Source organism: Centruroides vittatus, unplaced genomic scaffold (genome assembly GCF_030686945.1).
Source record: "Centruroides vittatus isolate TY-2023 unplaced genomic scaffold, ASM3068694v2 contig_1506, whole genome shotgun sequence".
Classification (NCBI taxonomy): Eukaryota; Metazoa; Arthropoda; class Arachnida; order Scorpiones; family Buthidae; genus Centruroides; species Centruroides vittatus.
In genome coordinates, this window is record NW_027120931.1 from 757154 (window position 1) to 773239 (window position 16086).

Consider the following 16086-nt stretch of genomic DNA (forward strand, 5'->3'; position numbering starts at 1 on the left):
CAGACAAATTTTCTTTCGCTCGACGAATTTAATTATCGTTCGGATTCCGTAAAGGTTATTTAAAAATCTAAAAAGTAAAATTTGCTCTCTTCTTTTCAAATTAATATTTTGGCAAAGACGTAGTAAAATCGATTATTTTCTACAATGATTATTCCTTATTTTTTCCTTTCCTTAAATTTTTTTTTCCTTTTGGACTGACTGACCGACTGCTAAATTATTATTTAGTAGCCTTATGAAAATTTGTAATTACAATATTTAGAAAAACAAAAAAGCCATATTCAGTTTTCACTGCTAATCAATGTTTATTTGTCACACTACCATCAAAGTTTTCTCCCACACAGTTGTATTCAAGTTTCAACACGTCAAAACAATTGCTGGTGCAGTAAGAATGGGCAAGGAAGAGGCAAGGAGACAAACGTCACCTTAGTATACATACCATATCAAATAAAAATACATAAGAAACAATTTTTTTTTTTAAAGATCAAAAGGAAAAAAGAAATTTAAACTTTATATAATATTGTTATATAAATTTAATGGCTTCGTTACCGTTCGACCGTTAGTCCGAGCAAAAATTTCTCTCTCTCTACGTCGATTAGTTTAAATGTAACCGGTGATCTATACGTATAAAGCACGGGAGAGGAAAATAAACAAAAACAAAGTAGAACAATGGGCGTATATAAATTCTGTTTGCCTTGCCTCCCCCTCACAATAACCTACAGGTGGTCACAACACTGATTTTCAAAGTGCTGGGGCACAACAAGCTGTCTGGCAATTATGATTTAAACAACACAGTTTAAACAAGACAGCCAAAAATTAGGTGCATCTGTAATGATTTATTTATTAGTTAATTTTTTTTTCTTATTTTATTTTATGAAAACAATGTTGTGCCCCAGAAACTTTTTATCAGTTTAATTAAAAAGTAACAAATAAAAGTTATCTGCTGGGAGGCTGTCTTCATATCACGGCAATAGTTGATGTGTAGATGGAGGGTATTTTTTTTTTATAGGATGTTTAACAGGATTTTTTTTTTATACGTACAATTTTTTCCCCTAGAGTTTTCTATTTTCTCCACTTCACAGGAGCAACTGATGTCCATAAATTTTTATGGACGGTCACAATTTCCATAATAATGATAGTTGTTGACCGCCAAAAAATCTTTCTTTGAAAATTTATTTTCTACTGAGTTTTGGGAGTTTGCCAAATCCACAATGAAGTCCATGTGCCATTGATTCCCATTCTTCGTGCTGCACAAGCTGGTCCTGTACTGTTAATGCTTGTGACAGAATGTGTCACTTGAGAATTAACCATATCACTATTGATCACACTGCAATAAACAGTAGATGGTCTGACAAATGTACCATTTGTATTTTGACAATTTTTCTTGTACTTTTTTAAACAATTGATTTATTTATATCATATATAATTGTATTCCTTTGTTAGTCCCACAAAAAACCAGGTGCCAGAAATCCAACACAATGCACAATGGCAAATAAGTAAACTATGAAAGCAGGGTTAACAGGATAGCCAAAGATGAGAAGCAGAAAAAACAATGGAGTTTATAGGTAGCTGACAAATTTCTAGATGATGGGTTTCTTTTTTTTTTTTTTAAAGGAAATTAGAAGTATGTGGTTGACTCCATGTTGCCAACAAACAATGTCCGTTGAAAAACAATGGCCAACCATTCATACAGCCTAGGTACCAACATTTGCTAATGGTCATTCCTTTCTAGGATGGACTTTACCTAACAGAAAAAGAAAAATGTTAACAAATATTTAATATATATATATATATATATAATTTTTTTTTCAAAATATTAAATATATAAAATTATCCTAATAATAATTAATAGAACCGAAAAAATAATTACATATCTAAAACATCAGTTTAAACTTTAAGTTACGGGTTTTAGTTTGAATAATTAATTTTAGTTTGCAAAAAATGCTTTTATCGTATATTTCAAGAAACCAGTATGATCCTGCGATCCAATTCACAGGCTAAACACTTCAGAAATCATTCTTTGTACTTCATGCTATCAATCTTTTTATATTTGTTTTTTTACAGATCCTTTCAGTCACTTCCAATCCCATCCTGAGCTTTGATGCATCTCAAGCACGTTAGATTACCAGGTGCAATGTTTGTTGTATTAATGCAAAAATAATAATTATTAATACATCTAGAACAATGGAAATCTCTATCAATCTCTTTAAAAAACCGTTTTAAGAGTTTGAATGAATAACCTCCAATTCACTTTCAAAAATAATTTCAGCAAGGGTAGATGTACCAGTTTTGGCCAGTGTAGTACTACTTCTGGCCAGAAAAGAAATTTAACTTAAAAGTATAATCATAAATGAAACAAACTTTTATTGTTAACTGTTCACACAGTTAACAATGAAAGTTTGTTTTATAGGACAGATTTAAATATGTGGTGATTATACAGTAGAGCGTCGATAAGTGGAACCAATTGGGGACTGGGGTCCTTCCAGTTAATGATTTGTTCCAGTTTCCGACTTTGTACGAAAAAATACATTAACCTGTCCGATGTTCAAATTTTTCTCCGTTGCGTGTTGCTTTGTGTTGAATTTTCGTCGATTTTAAGCCTAACGAAAATTTTTATAATAATCATCGAGGCTATCGTATCGTTAAAAATTATTTCTGCATTTTGTACAAACAAAATAAATATATTAAAGAATATAAAAAAACATGAAAAGTATACTTTAGAAGTAAATTTAGTATCAAAAACATTCGATTCAGCACGACACAGTCCGACTGAAAATCGTTCCACTTTCCGGCCATTCCACTTACCGACGCTCTACTGTATTTTTAAGTTAAATTTGTTTTCTGGCCAGAACTGGTACACTGGCCAAAACTGGTACATCTACCCTAAATATGACATTTTATAAGCAAAAATTACACACTTGAGATGTGAAAAGTAATGAATCTAACACTACATGATTTCACTTAGATAAATATTTCTTAAATTTTGAAAATAGTAAATTTCTTCACAGATGCTTAGTGTTTTCAATGTTTAAATGAATTTATTTGCACATTTATAATTTTAAGTGTTTGGCTTTCAGCTGATGATAAAAAATAAAGTCAAAAATAAATATCAATAATTTCCAAATAATGCCAAATAACTGGCTTTTTCAACAATATTACATATTAATGAAAAATGTACAAGTTATTGGAATAGTTTAAAACACTTAAAAGCACTTGAGTTTTAAGCCAGGAAAACCCAATTGTGTTATGTTTGACAAAATGTATACAATTGTCCCTTGGTGTCCACAGGCAATTGGTTCCAGGATCCCCTCCCCACAATACTAAAATTTGCACATGTGCAAGTCCCTTGTAAAAAAAAACAGCTTAACATCCTACTGTATATTTTAAATTGTCTCTAATTATATTTATAATAATGCTAATAGTTGGTATACTGTATTGTTTAGGGAATAATGACAAGGAAAAAGTCTGTACATATTCATACTAAACATGTATAGATGAAACCTTTGAATGCTTAACTACATAGTAAAATGTCAATGACAACATAACATTTTCTTTCCTTCAACACTTACAGATTGCTTTCATTTAATGACCTGAAAGAGAAATACATAGAATAAAACACAGAATATTTAAAACACAAGCAAATTAAAGTTTTGCTTCCTGAAACTTTTTGGAATTTTTTTCGAATACTTTCAACCTGCACTGCAGTTGGTTGAAAGTGCAGATACGGAGAACTGACTACACATACTTTTTAATTATTAACTTGCGCTTTTAATTTAATCTTTCTAAAGCCTCCGATATTACATATTTTTTGAAATCTAAATGCCTTCAATTTTATATCATTTAATTGTGTTTTATCCTCAGAATTTTTAGGCATAAGCTTATAACCGAATAAAAAATATTCATTAAAAAACGGTTACAGAATCAGCATATCTTGCAATCAGTATCAATCAGAGAGAAACTGATTAACTGAAATAATTTAATTGTATTACTAAGAAGTCCTTTTAAACACATGCTCTTAATATTACGACTGTTCCTATTATTCAAACCAATGTTAAAGCTTAAAAACATGTTTGGGACGCCTCCCACACAAATTACAGGAATGATCTTAAACTCCCTCAGGACAATGCCTGTAACTCCTACAGGCATGTTTACCTTTGTTTTAAATGTGTGCACTCTAATTTCCTATGACCATATATATCTTTGGTTTAGTAATATGATTCTTAGCTCTGTATGCCAACAAAAATTTAAAATAGGATACTTTAAGGTTTTCAATTTTATACGACCTTATTCAATTAATTTAAAAAAAAATAAAATAATTTTAAAATAATTATAAATTGATAAAAGAAAATAATCAAAATCCCAGGAAACTAAAGCTTAATTATATACTACCAATTTTGTTGGCTTATTGATGTGCTATACAAAATTTAATATTAAATTAATTTGTCACTGGAATTAGACAATTTGTTAGTTTATAAGTTATGTGATACAAGTTCTAATTTAACCTCTCCCTTATTTTCTCCTAAACTAACTGATATTAACTAAAATCATCTAATTATTACTTTTTACAAAATGTTTGTTTAGGTCTAATGGTAAATTTGTTTAATAAAATTAATGTCCATACAGTATAACATAATCATATTGCATTATTAACTTGGACTGTCAAATAAGACATACATAGGTACCTCATACTCCAAATGACTAACTTTAATGTTTCAGAGTTTGAACACTAAATTTAAGAAAAATTTCATCCAGAGTTTGAATGAGGCTTCTACATTTGAACTGTGCATGCAGTGAAAAATGCACTTGCTAGATAAACATCATCTGTTGTGCACTCAAGTCGTCTCACTCTGTGTGTGAAATCACCTCTTCCATTACATTCATGAGTTTTCAGTGCTTTTTTCACCACTTTTATTTTTGGTGTGGGCGTGTGTGTGGTGTATATATATATATAACACACACACACACACATAACCAATCCAACTAGTGTGCGGAAACAACAAAGCCTAAGAGGAATTTGTAGTACCAACAATTGAGGTGAAAAAGGAACTTATAGTGGAGAATGAAAGCAGTGTGTGGGGTCAGATCTGGCAGCCACATTTGAGATGCCAAAGTTGATGGTAAGTACTATTCTTAAGAACAAGGAAGCAATAAAGCAGCAAATATGGCTAAATATGTGATAACACTGACCTCCAGGAGGTCACATTATTACAGAAATGGAAAAGTTCCTCCTAGTGTGGATAATTAAGCAATTAGCTAGTGATACCATCTTTGAGAAGATTTTGCGAAAATGCCAAGCCAGCTGCATAGTGACCTAAGAAACAGATCACCACCACTCCTCACTAAGATACTATATAATGAGATGAAAATAGCATTTAATGTATTTATGTATTTTATTTGCTGTTTTCATGTTTTAATTTATTATTTATGGCATTTAATTGTGTTATTTTTACCTTAAATTATGTGTATTTGCTATTAAATTATATCAAAATGGGTACTGTTTAGGATCTGGGAACAGATTAATTCATTTTACGTTAGTTCTAATGGGGAAAATTGATTCAGACTTTGAACAATTCAGAAATTAAATGGTCTTCTGAATGAATTAAATTTGAAGTTTGAAACACCACTATATATATTTTTTCACAGAAACTGCAGCATTAAATTCAAATACTAAAAATTTGTTCTAGGTAGTTTATTATATAATAGTAATACATAATGTTCGGACTCGTGTTTGGAGTGATTTATATTACAAATTACTTGAAACACAAGTCCAGGAGGGCATGTTTACAAACTAGGTAAATTAACATCTTACTAATGAAACCAAACATGAATGTATTTTAAAATATATCGTTATAATAGCAACATCTGAAGTAAATTTAAAGAATATAAATTGTAATTTCTTGCATGAAATTTAAACATAGAACTTATGAAAAATATGTCAAATTTTCAACAATATTTATCAGCTAATCATTTTAGGAAAATTAGGATATTCTGTAGCTGTTATAAGAAATCTATTATAGTTTGTTGCTTTTATATTACTATCTACTCTAATCATCTCAAAAGTTTAGTAGCTTCCTAGGTTATTGTTATGTTCTTATCAAAGCATTCTTCTTCCAGAACATATTGCATTTGCAATCAGGTTTTGGCAAAAACTTCTTTTGCATTTGTAATTTGTTTCCTTTTTCCTGACATAAAAGTACTTATAAAATGTATTTCTTACAATTTGTCCAAGTTTGTGGTTCTCCAGTAGACTATTCGAACTGATATGTTTCTAATTGGAGCTGATTACATGTAAACGCATGTGCCATTTTATGTATTTATCATACTAACTAGATGCTACAAAAGCTGCAAATTCCATCCCTATTCTAAAGTAAACATTAGTGGATTGCGAAGGTTTTTATTATTTTGTATAAATTTAATCGGAAATATATTGAGTATTTTATTATTATTATTATTATTTACATGTTTAGAATCACCATTTACTTAGAATCGTCTTCAAATACAATCAAATCTCTATATAATGGCTATATTTTACAGAAAAATTCGATATATTAATAAAACTTTAGATATTTATAATTGTATTTAACCAAAATTTGAGCGTTCAATTCAGTAAGTTGTCAAATCGCAGATGCATTTGCTACATTTTTAAATTTACAAAACCTAAAAATTTAAAATCCGATTTTAAAACATTAAGGTTTGATCGATCGATCTGCATTTAGGATTGTTACTTTAGGTGCAAAACTGCTAAAATTTTGAATTTTATATCATGAAATAAATAGGTGTAATTCAATAAAATACAAATCTTCGATTTTGTTTTGAAAATCTGAAAAGTTAAAGTTAAGGAAGTTTGAATTATCGAGAGTCCGCTACTGCATTTAGCTTTCTCTTCCGTTTCTATGCCTTTCAAATAGTAAATAACGTTTTAAAAAATATTTCCTAAGCAAAATTTACGAAAGAAAACACTTGATTATATTAACTTACACTGCAGTATAAATAATAATATTTATATTTATTGAACATTTCAAAACTGAAATGTTAATATAATTTAATTATTATTATTTGAGAAACTTATAAAGATGCATATATTTTATCCCCTTTCATCTTTTAATTAACTAATAAAACAATAGGAACAATCCAGATTATAAATAAAATTGTGCTATATCTCCATTAGAAAGGAGCTATCTTATAAAATATTTCTTCCAATATTAGCTTTCTTGAGATATACTTTGCACTGATGGAATTATTTGAGTCAGTTTAACTTATCAATAAAAATTCCAAAAGTGTATATATATATTTATTTTTTAATAATTATTTCCCCTTTTATTAGAAATCTTAGAAGATAATTTCAAGATTTTCCTAATCTTTCGTTACCCGTCGCGTAAGTTCTGCATAAAAATCATTAAGATTCAATTATACAATGATCAGTAACAGAAGTATCTTATCATTTTAAAGAGTGGTGATAGATATTTCTTATTATAGGTTTTTTTTTAAACTCCAGGGAAGAGAAAATAAAACCAGAAGAGAGCTACAGACTGTAAAATGTATGATAATCTCTTATGCGGAGTAACGATCAACCTTTATAATTAAATTGAAGAATTAAACTTAGAAAAAAATCAGTAAACAAACTAACTATAATGCGAATTAAGTGGTAATTTCAGGAGTTTCTAAATAAACAGAGCTATAATTGAGAAAGTGATAGAAATTTGTATTTTACAACTGTAATACGATGCAAGATATTGTTGAAATTCTCAAAAAATAAATAAATGTATTGTAACTAGTTTAAAGAAAAACTGCAATAGAAATACAGAAAATCTCCAAAAACTTAATGTATTCAACAAAAGAGAGAGGAATATTTTAAAAAGAAATTGGAAATTCCTAGGCTAAAAGATATAAAAGAAAGAAATGAGAATAAAAAAAATATATATATATATATATATATATATATATTATATATAAAATTGGAGATCTATTTTGTTCATTTTTAATTTCAGAATGTAAGATAAAACAAGCATTTGAAATAAAGCGTAACAGTGCAAATTTAAATTAGATATAACTAATATTTTGACTAGATAGGAAGTTCAAATTCAAAAAGTTTTATTGCAATTTTCAATTTTAAAAATGTTAGAAGCAAACCAGAACCCGAATGTAAGAAACATTTGCTTAATTCGTGTGAATGAAGCTCGGATGCCGAGAATGAAGATCTACTTAGATAAGAAATGGAAACTCCTAATGCAGTCGAATGAATTGAAGGATGGAGAGAATGCGTCATAAGTTTTTAATTTCGTATTTTGTTATCCGATAACTTAAATTAATATCGCAAGCATAAATTCGGTAAAATCAACAAAAGAATAAAATTACAATATTTTTTACCTTTATAAAGCATGGTTGAAGATTGATTTTCTGAAAGGCGATTCTGCTGGATTGACGAATCTGTTAAATAAATAATATAGTGAAATTTTTTTTTAAAAATGACACATTTCAGTGTTCTCACACTGTTTATATTATAAATGTACAAAAATTATAATGCTCGAAACAAAAACAGTACATAAAACTATATTGAAGCAGCACAAGGTTTTTACCTACAATACTGTACATAAAAACTTCGCATTATACAATGCAAAATATATGGTTCTTAGACAATGAACCACAGAATCTGAAGGAAAAAGTATCATTAGAATACGTTACCTTATAGAAAGTACTTGATATGAAGACTTTTTTACTTACATTTATATGTAAAAGTTGTATCTGGAGAAGTTTTCTGCACTGAAGGTAAAGTACTTAGGCTGCTTTGTTGTTTTATACACTGTTTTTGGTTAGGTACTGCTGTTTTGAGCATCACTGTTATTTATTTTTTGCAATAACCTTCATTTTAAATAACAGAATTGTTAAATTTTGGATTTTTTTTTTAATTAAAACTCAAATAATTCCAAACACAGGCAGACCTATTACTCAAATACTCGCATAAAATTCTTAAAGTAAAAAAAAAAAATAAAATAAAAAAATTAAATGCAGTTTTCTTTAGTTAATTAATGTATATATTTATCACATTAAAAAAAACCCTTACTTTCCTAGATGATTGTAAAGATTTAAATCAGTTTCAAAATCATATTTCAATAATTATTTATCATCGTTGCATTACCTCAACGATTCTTTGATCGTTATTCAGTCTAACTACCGATTCAGAAGCACAGTATACAGTAATATATATATATATATAGCAAAATTAATGGAAATCTCTCAATAACAATACATATTTTATATCTTTATTACCCATTCTTTTTCATTATACCAATATCAAACACAAAAACGTGAACTATATAAATAAAAATCACATATTTAGCATGTAAAATAAATTGAAAATAGTAAAAATATGTAATGCTTAGGATGTATACATGCACATGTATACACAAAGTTTTGATGCACTACAATTTGATTGTAATGCACCAAAACTATTTACACAAAAGGAACTGCTTAACAATAGATGATGCTAAAGGAAATCATTTTAGAATTTTACTATAATATAGTTTTACAGAAATTATGTCAGCAAGATACAGTAAGTTTCTTACTTATAAACATACATAAATAAAATTATAAAATTTATTTATGTATTTTAATGAATGTACTCATTTTGTCTACTATATTCCGAAAGGCCAGCCACACAGATGACAAACATATAATGTGGATAGCAGACGAAATAAAATTTTATAATAATAAAACCATGAAAGTCTTTATAATTGGTGAAAAACAGGAAACGACACCATCGTATTCCTCGAAAGTTTCAATAAAGATATTAGAAGCTATCATCAATCATACTGAATGTTGACGACGTTTCTAGTTTATCAAACTGCAGTTTCAAATCCTACTTTAAGCATGGATGTTCACGATCACCAGTGTATTGTTCGGGGGATGCTCCAGAACCACTACTGTAGCACTTCACATTTTTTCAAATTTACAGTTATATTATGATACAAATTGACAATTATTTTCTAGTATGCTCGATTCTAAACTTTTGGACCGGCAAATCCATTTACTGAATTTTTGCAGAATGATAGGCACGATGGTCTATCCGGGGCCACAAAATCGGATATTCCCATATGGTAGAAGTAGGCATGCCGATTTATCCTGGGGAATGTCCATTTAAGTGAGATTACGAGGGGATGTATAACCTCACTTAAACTGTCATTCAAACATGAACAAGTTTTTATCCTAAAACTGTTAAACTATCAGTATTACATCAAAAACTACAATTATTTGTTTAATTTTGTCTTCTTTGTAACGATGTAAAATACTTTTAAAACCTACTGTCAATAAGTCATTAATTGCTTTATTGTCCTGTAAATGAAAACTCTCTTCCTGATTTTAAGCCAGTCAAATTACAACGTTATTTTATTGTACTTGGAAGAATGTTTTCTTTAACATTTAATTAGCAACTAGTCCCAGTTTAACTGGCATGCTGATCTCCCCTTTTTTATGCAGCATGCCAGTCATTCTGCAAAAAATATGGTAATAGTTTAACTATGAATTAATCGTTTTGCTGGATCAAATGAGGTTACATAATAACGGTGCAAAAGTATTTCCTGGTTCACTAACTAGATGCCTGCCATGTCTGTATGGTCTCATGGAAACTTGAATTAAGCATAAAATGAATGTTTACTGGTATTTATTCTCAGTGAGATCTAAAGCTTTTACATCAAATTTAATACCAAAATAATTTTGTTTAATATTAATTTACATTAGATTTTAAATTCATTCACTGAAAAATTTAATTCATTCTTATAGTTTCATTTTTTCAAAAAACTTCTAGTTAGACTGTTAATATTAATAAACGTAAATTTATGCTTTTATTTTCTTGATCATATTCTTTTCTTCTTTATGCAACTTTTATACAGGAAATTAGAAAAGAGCTGCTTTGATTTGTTTATTTGCAATATATTTGAAACAACTCCAGCTAATTAGTACAACTGTAATGATATAATGTAACATCTTTGTAATGATAAGAGCTTTACTTATAATGCCAGATAACAAGGTTCTTTAATAATGATGATATATGCATACATGTACAAAAAAATAAAAATAAAAAAAACCAGTATTGACTAAACATATATGATCCAGCCTATGTCACTCCAATTGTAAAGTAACAGCAGCAAAACCTATTGATCATATACATATTTTATTCTCTAAGTAAAATAAACATAACTGTACTGAAAATAGCATGTAAATTTATATGCAATACAGCAGTCCATCATTATATCATATTATTCTTTTTGTCTTCTAAATATAAAAATGTTTTAGCCATTAATGGATGGATGCACTTGTTATATTGTGCCATCTGCTGTATCATTTATTTGGTTTGTCTTCTCTATATGTGTGATATAATGTGGAACTACTGTATAAAACATGTTCAAAAACCACAAAAGATTTTCAATCACCATCATAATCAAATATTCATTGTCAGGTTCAAGACAATATGCAAATGGGTACACAAAGAAACGGTGCACTTATTACAATAAAAATGAAAAAATAAACATTAATGTGCTAGCTAGGTGTGAGTTTACATTAAAAAGGTAATAAACCTATATATATTATACCAGTATATAGAATACATTACAATCATTTACCCACTTGCTACTGTTTAGTATCAGATGTTTCAAACATGGTTTTTTCACCTAATGCACTTAGATGCACATAATGGGCTGTTGCCCATTATTCAAGAAAAATCATTGACACCCTTAAAAAAAAAAAAAAAAAGACGTCAATTTTGTACAGAAGACGAAAAATGCTCCAAACATCCCGTAAGCAAAAGGTACTCTGCAAAAGAGAATATGGAAAACAGAAGTTGACATCAAAAAATTTGGCAAAATGTCAGCAGTAAGGGCAAAGGAATCCTGAAAAGCTGTGATGGACAAAGCTGCAAGAAAACTGAGAAATAGCATATAAGGATGTTAAATGCAACTAATTGAATTTCTAAAGAAAGTAGGCAACTTGTATGTTCCATAAAAGTGATAAATTTGTCATAACATCATTTCATTTGAAATATACAGCAACTGAATTTTTGTCTCTCTTCACTTTGGACACACATTATTCTATCCTTTTAGTGTCAACTCACAATTGGTTATCGTGCTTATGTTTATTTTCATTCTAATAAGTGCATGCCATCCTTTTGTATTCTCACCCAGACGCAGTCTTTAATCTTGAAAACGACTGTTTAAGATAATTGAAAAGGTGTGTTCACCAAAAGTATCTACTAGATTTTAAGATTGTAGACTTTACATGCTATTTATCCAGTTGCAGTAACTTAAAAGTTTAAAACATATTTATCATGACATTTCGGATAAAATATCATTTTTAAACATACTTTCTGCTTTCGTTAATTAAACCTAAAGATTAAAATATTTTCCTCCTTTTATTAAATAGCTTAGCATTAGCTTACTAAACACTTTTGGCATTATCTACTTATCGAACCATTACAAAATAAACTAAAATCATAAATGTAGAACAAAAATAATTAATCTATTTTATTTTTTAACGCTTAAATACTGTTCTATTTAGGATAATATTCAGTTTTACTTAAACTAAACTTACAAATTTAAATAATAATAATTCATATAATAGGAAAAAATGTATCTGCTACATTTGTAAGTATCTAATAAAAGTACTATAATTCAAATAAGTTAATACAATACTTTGTGAGGAATGTTTACATGATTATTAATTTATCAATATTTTAACAATTCACACACAAAATAAGTCAATAGTTACTTATAAAAATGAAAAGAAACGATAAATTTGTAAAATCATTTTAACGAGTTCTAATAGAAATGCCCCGTGAAACGGAATTCTATCGTTTGTAATGTACAAGTAGAAATTTGTATTTTGATTCTTTGTTTACAAATTGGTTTGAAATATATGTTTGAAAATATACATATAAACTAATGTCAATTCTAAGATATGGCCAACAAACGATTCTCAAGTGAATTCTATATTGAATTTAAAGAATTCCAAATTGAGTATTTTAACTTGAATCTATTATATACTTACTCTTATTTGTTTTAAATTATTTCTCTCTATAATATTTTGAAAAAGTTTTGGTATGAACATTAATATAAATCTATGATAATGCAAGTAGTTATTTAATAGAAATATCAAAATTTATTGGATTATGGAATTCATTTGCAGATTTTTATCACCATTTTTAAAATTTTACTTAGAACTAATCTAACTTATATACATAAATGATCTTCTACCTCAATTTATTAATATTAAACAAAATACCTAATTGCCAGATTTGTTGAGTTACTGATCTAATTAACTATGTAAATTGCCTAGGTAGGCAACTTATATATATATATATATATAATAAACATCTTAATGCCTGATGATTATACATAGATACAACCAATGATCACCTGAACCTTTAACCAAACAGTAGGCAATTTGTCTACTATTAGTTTAAAGGTTTCAAATAATCTGATGGCTTAATCTCCAGATTATTCTAAATTATTAGAGATTATATTTACTTAGAAATAATCTCTAATTACAGTAGAGCGTCGATAAGTGGAACCAATTGGGGACTGGGGTCCTTCCAGTTAATGATTTGTTCCAGTTTCCGACTTTGTACGAAAAAATACATTAACCTGTCCGATGTTCAAATTTTTCTCCGTTGCGTATCGCTTCCTGTTGAATTTTCGTCGATTTTAAGCCTAACGAAAATTTTTATAATAATCATCGAGGCTATCGTATCGTTAAAAATTATTTCTGCATTTTGTACAAACAAAATAAATATATTAAAAAATATAAAAAACATGAAAATTATACTTTAGAAGTAAATTTAGTATCAAAAACATTCTATTCAGCACGACACAGTCCGACTGAAAATCGTTCCACTTTCCGGCCATTCCACTTATCGACGCTCTACTGTATTAATACCGATACAAGATGATGGCGTAACTGCCTACCTTTAAGCAAATTTCACAGCTAACTAAGTTAAAAATCACATATAGCCCAATAAACATGGCAATTAGAAATTTGATTTAGTATAAAACTGAACAGGCGTTGAAAATCAAATTTTATACAACTGAGTCATTAAAACAGTAAAACCTCACTTTGTGGCCATTTTGCTTATGTGGTGAGCCCTGAAATTCTTCTGTAGAACTGCGTAAGTTTTAACATAAACTCCATCTTGGTGGGCACCTCACTTAAGAGCCAAAATAAGAGTGCCCTTAAATGACATTTATCCCCATTTACATGGTTAACCAAACAAGAAAACTCCAGTTTCCTCGTTTAAAGAGTTTTAAACAGAATTGAGCTATGTTGTAACAGTTTTCAATTTGCTGAGAACTTACACTTTGTTATTAAAGTTTAGAGATGAGATTAATTTGTCGGAGACAGTTACCTATTTATTCAATAATTTTATACAAAATCTGATTATTTTTTGTAAAAATATAATTATGTAAATCTGCAATGACTGGTCTATACCCCTCAATACTCAAAAAAAATATTGATAAGCCTGTGTAAGAGCTATGTTTAACTATTAATACTTTTCCATCACTTGAACACTTCTGTTTATTTAACAGACTTCAATTTAATAATTTTTTTCCTACTGTTAAAATAAAATATTTAAATATAACCTTTACTACCATTTCATGAAACATGTTGATTTCATTCAGGTATTAATTTCCTCCAAGGGTACTAACTAAACAATTCCAACTAATACAGTACTTGAATAAATCCTATTACAAAGTTTGATTTCACTGCACATGTATTTCGATATTCTATTGATCAGTGTTAATACATTGCCTAACGTGAAAGTTTGAATTACAGTATATTGCAAAGGATGTACAGTATTATGAGGATTTTATATTTTATTTATTATTATTTTTGCTTGTTTACTTTTATAATCTATATTCAACTTTTAACGGGATTCGGTACAATACACTAATTACAATTCTGTGTGTCGATTTTTTCATAGCCCGTACCTAGGTGATCATTTATGTTGCCAGAAACTGTTACCCCAAAGATGGTCACACAAGTGAGGTTTTTCCCCCCCTATATATAAAAGAGAGATTATTTTCACAGAAACTAAAATTAATTACAATTTGATTAACATTTATTACAAATAATTTTTTCGTGTGTGTGGTACATCTACATAATCTATACATTTAATGCTTCAATTTCTAATATTTGGTACACGTCAATGACCTAACACTGCAAACAAGAATCAATAATAGTTTTTTTTTAAATCTTGTGGAAAATTATTTTCTGTTAGAATTTATTTTAAAAAATTACTTTGAATTAAAACAGTTATTTATTTTTTTCGTTTATAATTTCTAGTATATGAAGTAGATATATAGTTAATTTAGTAAACAATTGTCGTCGAAAAATAAATATATTTTTATCATCGTAGAGAGATAAAAATTTATGTAATTTTAAACAATATTTACACATTTGTTTTACACTTTTTTCATGTATGTAAGCCAAAAATTTTTTAATTTATTACGTTCAAAATAAAATAAAAACCAATTCTCTACCATAAACTTAAAAAATTAATAGAATTTAAAGCAACACAAAACGAATTTGTAACACCTTGAGAACAGTATAGAGGGTAAAATGCTCATTCGCAGTTAAAAGGAATGAAATGTTCTTTCAGATGATCAAATATGATAGATCAGAGCACTATGAGAGTTTATAAGATTCCCTATAATCAACAATGACGGAATATGAACACACAGGAATTACAAGGAAAAACAAGCACATCTAAGATTAAATGAACATAAGAATGTTCTAGAAGGGGGCTCACAATGACTCATGCATATGAAGTAATGAACAAAAACACAGTGACTTAATGGACAGACAGGAAGTCAGAAAAATTGGGTCATCAAAATCGTCATTATAGTGGATACCACATTGATATATGGACAAACATTTAAATTAACAGCTTCATAAACCAGAAAGATTCAAGTTCTGTCTTCCACTTAGGAATTGTTTACAAAGAAAATTTAAGTTTTAAGTTATTTTTCTTCTAAGTTTTGTAATTTCTTTCTATATGTTATTTATTATATTTTATTCAACAAGCCAAAACAAATGAATGTATGT

At 28.4% G+C, this 16086-nt stretch overlaps 1 protein-coding gene across 1 annotated transcript in view; it reads right to left on the reverse strand.

Moving 5' to 3' along the window:
- Positions 1–277: 277 nt before the first annotated feature.
- The window catches only part of LOC136968679 (YTH domain-containing family protein 1-like), a 107792-nt gene continuing 91983 nt past the window's right edge, over positions 278–16086 (reverse strand). Inside the window, exons 5-6 of the mRNA XM_067262684.1 lie at positions 8365–8424; positions 278–1741 (exon numbers count right to left, since the gene is read on the reverse strand). Coding sequence (XP_067118785.1) covers positions 1716–1741; positions 8365–8424 — 86 coding nt within the window. The 3' untranslated portion in view covers positions 278–1715. The remainder of the gene's footprint in view (positions 1742–8364; positions 8425–16086) is intronic.